The 11,000-nt window shown below is 38.3% G+C and overlaps 1 protein-coding gene across 1 annotated transcript in view; it reads right to left on the bottom strand.

Annotated features, from left to right (window-relative positions):
• Window positions 1-3,898: 3,898 nt before the first annotated feature.
• pef1 (penta-EF-hand domain containing 1) overlaps window positions 3,899-11,000 on the bottom strand; it is an 8,109-nt gene continuing 1,007 nt past the window's right edge. The window contains exons 2-5 of the mRNA XM_015400626.1: window positions 7,841-8,240; window positions 6,485-6,640; window positions 4,896-5,039; window positions 3,899-4,800 (exon numbers count right to left, since the gene is read on the bottom strand). Coding sequence (XP_015256112.1) covers window positions 4,571-4,800; window positions 4,896-5,039; window positions 6,485-6,640; window positions 7,841-8,240 — 930 coding nt within the window. The 3' untranslated portion in view covers window positions 3,899-4,570. The remainder of the gene's footprint in view (window positions 4,801-4,895; window positions 5,040-6,484; window positions 6,641-7,840; window positions 8,241-11,000) is intronic.

Raw genomic sequence — 11,000 nt, 5'->3', positions numbered from 1 at the left:
TAATAAAAAATTTGAAGAAAATAAATATTTAATTAATACATCTAAATATTTTATTGTAATTTAATTTATTTTTAACAAACTCTTAATAATGCTTTTAAGCTTAGGCATTTTTAAAATGCTTGACCAGGTAATTTCCTTGAACTTTGCTTCCATCTCAATGTGAACAGTTACACCCAGCTGCACCCTTGTCAACTTCTGATGACCAGGGGGAGATAACTATTTAGATTTAGAAACAGTCTTAAAAGAAGGGGTTAGAATAAGGCAATTCTATATAGATAATCTGTTTTTTCCTCTAAATGAAGTGCATTTCGGATTTGCTAGTAAATCATTTCTTTTTTTGGGGAGGTTGTAAGAAAATCCCTTTTCTTTGCAGTGAATCAAAGTATCACATTTCCAAAAAGATGGATTCATTTTTTCCTCTTGTTTTAAAAGATAAGATTTTCCTATAAACATCCATTATTTTCATCTATGACAACGGTTTAAGTTGGTTGCTGTTTAAAGGAAAACATGAGAAAGAACATAAACAATTTAAATCATATATATATATATAAATTTAGAATCTTTAGGTTTATCTTTTAGGATCACTGATTAAGTGATACATCTAGATGTGGTAAAATTTCAAGAACAATCAATCTTCCCCACTCACAGAAATGATTACAGCCAATACTAAGTTTAAAGAAATCTTCCATATATAAATTGTCTAATAAAAAAAAAAGTAGAAAAACTGGTAAATCAAATACTGGAAAGGTCTTCAAGGCAACTGCTGTTTTTCTTTCTTTCTTTTTTTTTAAAAACTTAGACATTTCAGATTTTAACCTTTAAAATAATTTTCTATTAATAACTGAGCAGCATTTTCTGTCTTTTCTGCAATGTCTTTGCCCTCTTCTGCTGCAGCTGAATGTTTAGAATTAGTCTTTTATCTCTTGTATCTTCTGACTATTTCATTTAATTGCTGTAACAATGAGATTTCCAGACTGTGAGACAATCAAATTATTTTATTCCCTTTTAGTCTATTCTAATCTAGTCATAGGCTTTACCCAGATAAGGCTGAACTTAAACAAAACTTCCATGCATTTAAATGCTGAGAAGCTTTTATAAGCAGATACAAAGAACAATGTCTCCTCATGAAAATATACATTGTGATGAAAACACAAGACTTGTTAAAGGTAAAGTACAGTGTTGTGCAAATGGATTTTTAATGCTTGTTTTTTGTCTTCTTTTTTTTTTTAACTCCTGAATAAGATTTTCTTAGGTTTTAAAAAATCTCTTCTATCCTCAGTAACACTAAGACAAATAAATTAACACCAGAGGAAATTTGTAAGAGGCCAGCTGTTTCTTTACAGCACTGCACAAAGTCAAACACCACAAGTTTGGTTCCCTTCTGTGTGGAAATACGGATTTAAAGATGTAACCTTTGTTTATTTCTTTGTATAATGAAAGAGAGGAAAGCATTTACAAGGTTTACACTACAGGAGGAACTATTTCACAACATTTCTCTGAGATGTGATAGTTTCCGGGTTGTGAATCAGGAAGCCTTCTTTGCAAAGCTCCACCTGATTGATGACTCTGATTATTCAGCCTCCAGTCTGAAAACTTTTCCATTTAGCAACAACAAAGCTCTCCACCTGGTTGATCTATAGCGGCTGGAAAGCGGACTGTCACAGAGCGGAGGCCGGCTTTGACTTAATGGCCCCTTGTAGTGAAGCTCCAGAGGAAAGAAAAAAACATGAAACCATGTCCAGATTTGTTATAATTAGTTTCAATAAAGCTGAATCCTGTGTGGATGATTATGTTTAAAAATCATTTTTTAAACCCTTCATCCCTCTGTGCTATCCATCTTACAGTTGCCAGGACTGGCATGTGATCAGTGCTGTCAAATAAAGAGAAATGTGCTCATCTCCCCTGCAGGCTTACATTCCCTCTGCCAGTTCTGCTTTACCAGGGAACATGGCAAGCAGCGGCTTTATTTAATAAGTGTCCGTTTATTCGTTAAATGAGATTTAGAGCTGCACTGGCCAATATTTTTATCTGCTAAAAAAAACGCAGCTATTTCTATCAATCCAAATGACGCTCTGAGTCTGACAGAGTGAACGCTGAAGCTCTGTAGACTTGCTCTATTTGTAAAAGTTAATTACAGATGTCAGGCGTGGTCAGTGGATGGAAATGTCCTCATTACACGCGGGGAAATGACAGGGATCGAGTAAATCACTGCAGAATCAAAGAAGCCACAAAAAAAGTTCATGCAATTCTGCTTCAAATTTGTCAGGTTAAAGGAAATTTTTTACTCAAATCTGAAAAGTGTGGCATACATATATACTCATAAGTCAATACTTTGCAGAACCTCCCTTTTGTTTTGCTGTTTTATGACTCTGTGAACATCTATTTTCAAGTCTGGCATTAATTCCTCAGTTAGATTTAGGTTTTTACTTTGGCTATGCTATTCTAATACATGAATATCCTTTAACCTAATCTGTTCCAGAATATCTGCAGCCTCAGATATTGTTGTCCTGAAGTCTTTTGAACGCTCTCACAGGTCTTTATTCCCAAATTGTTCCAGTATTTATCTCCATTATTCCTCCCTTCAACTCTGGTCAGAGTTCTTTTATAGGGCAAGTAGACAGTAGCGACCCTGTTTATAGATGTTGGAGCTTGGCCTGTTTTTCCAGTGTAGTCCCGTTTCTCTGACTTTGACTAACTGGATGTGCTCTATTTTATCCTCTGATATGGGAGAAGACTGAGCTTGTCTGCCTGGCTGTGTGTTTCCTGGTCGTCTGTAGAGCTGGTTGACAGTTAGCTTTTGTATCTCTGCTTCTTTTTCTATGTCTGCTTGCTGTCTCTATGAACCCCCGTCGGCCTCAGCAGATGGCCGCTCACACTGAGCCTGGGTCTACTGGAGGTTTCTTGCTGTTAAAAGGGAGTTTTTCCTCTCCACTGTCACTACAAACATGCTTTGTATGAGGGATTGCTTTTGAGCCAATGAAATCAACTGGTTTTCCTTAGATAGAAAACTTCGAATTAGTTTGTCTGCATGATCTTTTTGAAATGTATCTATAAATTGCCCTGAAATGACGAGTTGTAAATTTGCGCTATATAGATAAACTGAATTGAAAATGAATCTCTTTCCATGGACTTAATTAAAGAAGACTGGGTGGTGAAGAAGGGCTGCTCAGTGGGTAGCACTGCTGCCTTGCAGCAAGAAGGTTCTGAGTTGGATTCCCGGTCCCGGGGTCTTTCTGTATGGAGTTTGCATGTTCTCCCTGAACATGCATGGGTTCTCTCCGGGTACTCCGGCTTCCACCCACAGTCCAAAAACAGGACTGTTAGGTTAATTGGCTTCTCTAGATTCTTCTTAGGTGTGAGTGTGTGCATGAATGGTTGTTTGTCCTGTTTGTCTGTGTGTTGCCCTGCAATGGACTGGTGACCTGTCCAGGGTGGACCCCGCCTCTTTCCGTAGACAGCTGGAGATAGGCACCAGCCCCACTTGGTATTAAGCATGTCAGAAAAATGGATGGGTGGTGAAAAAAAAAGAACAAAGATAAGGAAAAATATTTTTTTCTCCCGAGGCCACACAAAAACAATTAAGTGATTTGGTGCAAATTTTAAGGGTCAAATGGGGGTTGGTTAAATTCTCTGTTAAAAACTGGAGTTATTTCAATCGATCGATTATGCATCAATTGAGGGTAAAATTAGCTTTAGCCATTTGTCAACAAAACAAAATACATACCAATTCAATCTTTATAGCAACGTTTAATTTAAACCAACTGTTTGAAGATATCTGTATTGAAAATTTGGAGAAATGCACCAATCAAGCTGTTCCACAAATGGTGGTGATGGAGGTAAACAGTATCAGATTATAAAGAAGGTCAGCCATGTACAAAATTGGCAAAAGAATATTTATTTAGATTGCAAATATTTCAAAAAATATAAGTATACCGGTAGGTATTTTCCCAACCATACTGTGTAGCGAGGATTCATTCAATAAACTCTTATTCTCCACCCAATTCTGATAAGGTCCACATTATTTCTAAGTATAATGCATAGTAATCTGTACAATTTTACAAAGTAATATTTAATTCAGTCCTTAACCATAGTGAGAAAAACAAAACAAATTTTTACTGGTTCAGTTAATACATTAAACTTTCCCATGTGATTACAAGAAGAGATCTAATTATCATAATTTCACCATCTGTTTTGACATTTTAACTCAAATTCAGTTCGAAATTCTAAGAGAAATCTTAAAACATCAAGTTGTGGTATCATGTAGACAGGAAGTGTTAATTATCCAGAAGGCCTGCTTGGTTGAACTGATTTTTGATGACATGAACATCTGATTGGCACCAATATTTGAAAGCCTCTGTCATTAGGAGGGACAGTAAACAAGCTGAACCTCATTAGGAGTGCAAAGTTAGCCCCCCCAACCGTCACATTACGTGACTGCTGCTACAGTGTATGTGCTGCAACATGTGAGGGCACTTCTGGCAAAGCACAGAAATCTGAGAGACTCTCAGTCAGTACGAGAAATGATGGTGCACATCCACGGTTGCAGCGGGGCTCGTTAGCAAAGCCACTCTCACATCAGCTTCGTAACCCCACTGGCGAGAAAGTCCTCGTAGCTGAGGCGAATGTTGCCCGTCATGCCGGTGTCTCTCTCCCTGAACACCTGCGTCATGCTCTGAAGCTGCGTGCACGCCTGGATGAAGCGGTCCAGCTGTATGCCGTGGGGCCCTCCTCTTCCGCTGAAGCGCTGCACCAGCATCTCAGAAAACTGGGGGCTGAGTTTGTATCCCATCTGAGTGAGAGCTGGAGGAAAAGGAGAAGCAGACAAAAGAACATGAGGGCTACTGTATAAATATGACCTGCAGCCCCTTTAAGACAAAATAATGAAACATGGATACCTTGGTGCAGCTCTGAGCCACTGATGGATCCCGAGTGGTCCCTGTCATACTGCTGAAACAGAGCCCTCCACTGCTGTATGTAATTCCACAGTGCTGAGAAACCAAACAAGTCTATCCGGCCCGACCGTGTCTTGTCAAACATATCTGGCAGAAAAAACAATACCCAAAAAAAGAAAAAAATCAGACAAGAATCCCTCTAAAAACTTTTCTTCTGTTACATTTTCACATTCTTTCCAAACTAAAAGTATAAATGTTTAAGTATGCTTCCCTCCAGCCCCTCATCCATCACCATGGACCTTCTGCTGGCAACAATCATCCACAGAGGTCACACTTTTCTTGTTAAAGCAGAAGATAACATTAGGTCCCTGCCAGCAAATGCAATTGGAATGTAACCGGAATCCAGACTGAATAATGCTCGCCTAAATTCTGTCATTAACAAACCAAACCCATTTTAACCCAATCCCTTCACTTCTTCCCTCCTCTGCTTGGTTTATAGATATTTTACAGCAGCTTGCACACAGTTTGTTTTTTTCCATCTCATAGGTACATTTTTCAGGGTTTATACAGGAATGAGTAACTCTAATTTAATGCTTTTTAATGCTCCTTTAATGCTCTTAGAAAAACTATAACACGGCGAAATCCTTCGTCATCTTTACTGTCGACAGGCTGCAGCCATGTCCCGAATTCCTCTTTTTCCAGCCACTTTACGTTTCAATACTTTCAATCTTCCGGCCTAGAACATCTGTTATGCTTTCTATTTTTCTTGGGACTTCAGCATATAGTGCACCTCCCTACGGTGTCATCATTCTTTATCTTCTCTAGACATGGACTTACTTTATTTTCGTTGTGTACTCAAGGATTCAACCTCTGGATGCACAGCTTTGAGTGGTAACTAGGTGACTGTGAGAGAGTAAACCAAAAATGATTGGCTTATTTTTCTGACTAATCCAATCAGCGCGCTCTCTGACAACCAGTTGCCTGTAACACTCTTTGAACAGAGCATCACTTTGGACAAATACGCCCAGTTTTAGCAACCTGCCCCCCACACCCCCCTCTCTCTTGTTGTTTGCGCAAACGAAATAGTCCTAATCTGAACATGATGCACGAATGATTGTATTGCCTGCAGGCTCTTACTCGCATTAAAAAACACCACCTCGCATATTTTAAAACCCGGGATAATCTATCCGACTCGCGGGCATCCGTGAACAACTATCGATATCAGGGAGTCTCTCGCAACTTCCGGGAGACTTGGAATGTCTACCATACTCTGGCTTTTTCTCCGCCTCCAGCTTTTTTTCCCGAACATATGGCTTTACGATCAACTGTAAGAAGTTATATCTGATATTATATATCTGACGAAATCGTTGTTATAACCATTTTTAAAGCATTTTAAATGCCACTGCAATCACATTTAATAAGTTTTAATGCCAATTAAGGCCTTAGTTAAAAAAATATATAATTAAATGACTTTTAATGACCCGCGGGAACCCTGATTTTTGTCATTGTGAGAGATGGAAACTGTCACATTACATCGTTAAACAGTCAGTTAACACAGTAAAAGCGCTTCATCTGCTGCAGCAGGGACTTACTGATCATCATGAGGCAAGTTTCGTCATTAAAATTGGACCAGTTGGAGTTGACTAAGGCTTGTTTTAGCTCCTTTGAGTTAATGAATCCGCTGTGGTCTGCGTCGACGCTCTGGAACCACTGGTGCGCCTCTGGGTTAACACCAGGGGGAACGTTACCTGAAAAAAATTAAATAAAAAAAGGGGTTTTAAAAATTTCTTAGCAAGGTTTTACTGTCTTTCATTTCTTAATAAGCTTGGTAGCAATAGATTTTATCTATCATTTTCTTCCTCATACTTTATTACATTACTTGAAAATAAGAGACAACAAAGACCAGTATGAATCGGGCTGTTTGTTGAAGGCCTTTCTGGGTTAAAAACATTAGTCAGCAAAGAACAGTATGTATTTTTTTTTTGATAAAAACAAAAACAAAGGAGACTTGAGATGCCTGTTTCAGTGTGGGAAGATTGTGCTCTTCAAAATCAAACTTTGACCTTCATAAAAACACATGAACAAGAAAACCACTGAGGCTCAAAAAATCTAAACACTTTCGAAAAACAATAACAAAAATTCTGAAAAAAAAAGAGGATTGCGTCTATATGGAGGTTATGAAACCCTTTTCCACCATTTAAAAGTTTAAAAATTTTTTGGAAAACATCAATATTTTATGTTCCTCTTGCCTTTGACTTGACAGGAGTGAATACTTTTAAAAAGAGAGCGTTTATGTCCCCTGTTCCACACATCCATAAAAAAAAAAAGAAATAACCATGTAAACATCTTTCCAAGTGTTGGATAAGCCATTATAAGCCAGAGAGAACAGTATCAGGGCAAGAGGTCATTTTCTGATTATACGGTGGAAAATACATGGAGACTTCAAAAATATAGCTTAGTGTAGAAGGAGGAGGAGTAGAGAGACGACTGACCGACAAGAAAATGACTGACGAGAAGGAGCGGAGACACCTCATGCCCTGACGTGTGTCCCTGCAGGGAAGTGATGGAAACCCAGACTTTAAGACCCTGACTTAGATGCTCCTGAACACCGTGCAATTGAAACGCGCACACAAAACGTCTTTCACTCCCATCCGTCTCCATTTTGCTCTCTCTCAGCATTACCGGGGTCATTACTCCAGCTGTGGAGACCTGCTGAGGGACGCAAACTGAGCAGCCTCTCTGCATCACAACCCGAGAACGCAAGTCGATTCTATTCATCATCCCACCGCAGGGTGAAGGGAAAACAAAACAAAAGCGAAGCCATGAAGGAGAGGGATGAGAGACGATCTGAAGTCTTAAACGTGGATCAAATAGGGGGCATTTTTAACTCCTATAGCCAGAGTTATTTTTTAGAGGTACTGCTGCAAAAAGCAATGAGCATCAGTTACCTGTAGGAGCATTGTATCTGTTAGGCCCTCCATAAGGTTGTCCTCCATACGGCTGTCCTCCATGAGGCTGTCCGCCATACGGCTGTCCTCCATGAGGCTGTCCTCCGTGAGGCTGTCCTCCATGAGGCTGTCCGCCGTAAGGCTGTCCTCCGTGAGGCTGTCCTCCGTGGGGCTGTCCGCCGTAAGGCTGTCCTCCATGAGGCTGTCCTCCATGACCCCCATGTGGGCCACCAGACCCCTGCCCATATTGCCCACCATAACCTGGGGCTCCATAACCCCCATAAGGGCCTCCTGCTGGGGCTGCTCCACCTCCCGGAGGAGCTGAGGGGGGTGTCCCATTAGGTGCAAAGCCTCCACCATATGGGTTACCTTGTGGTGGTTGGCCTCCTCCTGGATACCCCTGCAGGAAAAAATAAAGTAAAGAAGAAAAACATCTCAGCAAGAATTGTGAAATAAAAGAAAAACAAAAAGAAAGAAAATGACCTTCACAGAACACACTAGTTGAGTTATTAAAGTTTCCCCTACATGAACCTACCTAAATCTTTCTTTATTTGAAGGCGTAAGGTTAGGGCCACTTTTGCTATTCACCAATAACTTACAGTAGGAACTGGTGGAACAAATTTGAACTCTTTCTGGAACCATTTATGTTTCTTGTTCCTCTCCATGAGGCAATAGCAACGAAAAGCTAAATCCACTCTATCAACTCTCAAATGAAAAGGACAACCCCCAGATGCCCACAGATCACAATCTTTCTGGGGCTCAAATACAATCCGTTAGCCGTTATGTAGTGATGTCATGAGATGAGCCGGGGCTTCGAGGCGTGTGTCGAGTAATGGAAGGGGCCTTTTAACAGAGCGTGTTTCATTTAGGGGAGGGGCCAACATTGATGACGTCTGAAGCTTGCTACCCTGATACTACGCGACCGCTTCAGGAAGTGGTTCAGAAAGCACAAGAACTTCAGCGGGCAATTAAAGAGCATCACTATTCAATCAAGATGTGGGAGTTTGTAGGAGAGTTGCGTTCAGTTGGATAGAGTTTGGATAGATTCTAAAAATAGATTGGTTGTTTTCCCAACCAATCTAGTTGGTTAAACATGTTTTAGTTAGATCAGACAATGTAATGATAAAAATCTGAGCAAGCTGCTGGATACAGTTGTGATTTAAATCTTAAGTAGTATCATTGTTCACGGAACAGTTTCCAGTATTAGAGGCGTCAGCTGAAAAGCATTGACTTCCACTCCTAAGGTTGATGGTTCAAGGTCAGTCTTTTGAAATTTGCATATATACTTAAGTATTTTGGCTAATGTGACTAATTTGCTTTGCCCTAGTAAAAATATAGATTGGTTAAAAACACTGTCAAATTAGATTGGTTGGTTTAGGCAAATTAGACTGGTTGAACACTAACTTCCAACCAGATTAAAACCAAAAACCATGAAAAAACTATTATGTTCGAATTAAAATGACTAACACCTTTTATCTTGCTCATCATTGCCAAATTTGTACAAACACTTTCACTGTCGCTGTTCTCTTCGAAGACATTTTACACTGAAAAAAAAAAGTCCAAAAGATTTTCTTATACAGACCGATCTTTAACAATTTCAAAGGAATTTAAATGGGACAAGAAAAACAAATGTAAAAAAAATAAATAAATAAATAAAATAAAATAAAATAAAAAAATCACTGATTTTATTACTAACTGTAGTTCTGCACACCACCAGTAGGTGGCGACATGTTCCCATGAAGCTTCATGAACTGTGGGTGTCGTTGAAGCAATTTGGCTAAACGGTTAAATTCCTCATGAGGTTTAATCTCACCATCAATATCGTTATGAATATCCTACAATCCCCCAACATTCATAACATTGCTGGATTTCAGGGGCTGTACTGAACAGGTAGTCATCAGATCATAGACTCAGAGCTGTAAATATAAATACTGCCCATCATAGAGCTCTGAGATCATTTGTGGCCTCAGAGGTCTAAGACATCACTGTATGCTTTATGATTGTCCTAGTTGGCCATCTTTAGTGCCCTGCGGGCTACAGCACATTTACTTATTTATAGATGTCAACTTGTTTAGCTTTTGCAGTATTTGGAAATATATATTTCTACTAAATGCACTGACTCTAATCTTTGCTCTGCTGAATTTTTATCGTCAGTTACAAAGGTCAGATCTGAGCTGGGTAAACTGGTTTTCAGCTCGCTGCTCCTTGTGCTTTGAGCCTTGGGAAAAAAAAAAGAAGAAAAAGAGACCTAAAACTGGGGGAACTAGTCACCTCAGACTCTTTTAAAGATTTTTAGGTGTAACATCATAATTTGTTGTTTAACTAGATTTTTTTTATTCATATTCTAAAATGTGTCACTTAAACTTATTATATAAATTATTACATTATTATATTATATTAATATATAATTTATTTTGGGAAAATATCATGATTTTTTCCTGAATGTGAAATCAAATGGTGGAAAGAATTTTGATCAATGTATCAATTTCCAAATATGAAGTTGTCAGGAATCAGCTCATAAAAATAAATTTGAACAGTATTTTTCTAACTTTTGCTATTCAAATCTTGCATGTCATAACTTCTACTATTTATTATATTTAATGGAGCGGGTTGACATTAAAAATAACATGCCCCTCCTTTTGTTTTTTACTATTTTTTCACCATTCATTTATTTTTTTTAAACATTGTATCTTTTACATGTCAGAAATGAATTAAAACTGATCTCATTAATAATTTATCTACAGCATTATGTTAAAATTGATGAAATCTAAAGCATCAAAATGAATCAGTTCAATCATAAATTTATATCAGAAATATCAGAAATATTTAGTCAGTGACCACGAATTACAGGGAACCACAGGGCAAGGAAAAATAAAATAAAAATAAGAAATAAATACATCAGAGAAACTTACAAAACCGAAGAAGAAAACAGGCTCGCATTACGAGAATTTTTTTTTTTTATGATTCTGAATTTGTAATCAAATGGTGGAAAGATTTGAGGTCAATCAATCTTCCAATATGAAGTTGTCAGAAATCAACACATGAAAATAAACTTTAACAATGTTTTTCTAACTTTTGGCAATTTAAATCTTGCATTTCATATCTTCTACTATTCAACTTATCTCATAGAGCGCTGTTGAATAGTAGAAGATATGAAATG

Source organism: Cyprinodon variegatus, unplaced genomic scaffold (genome assembly GCF_000732505.1).
Source record: "Cyprinodon variegatus isolate N-32 unplaced genomic scaffold, C_variegatus-1.0 Scaffold1126, whole genome shotgun sequence".
NCBI lineage: Eukaryota > Metazoa > Chordata > Actinopteri > Cyprinodontiformes > Cyprinodontidae > Cyprinodon > Cyprinodon variegatus.
Note: the sequence above shows the minus strand (reverse complement) of the source record. Positions and strands in the feature narration are given on the sequence as shown.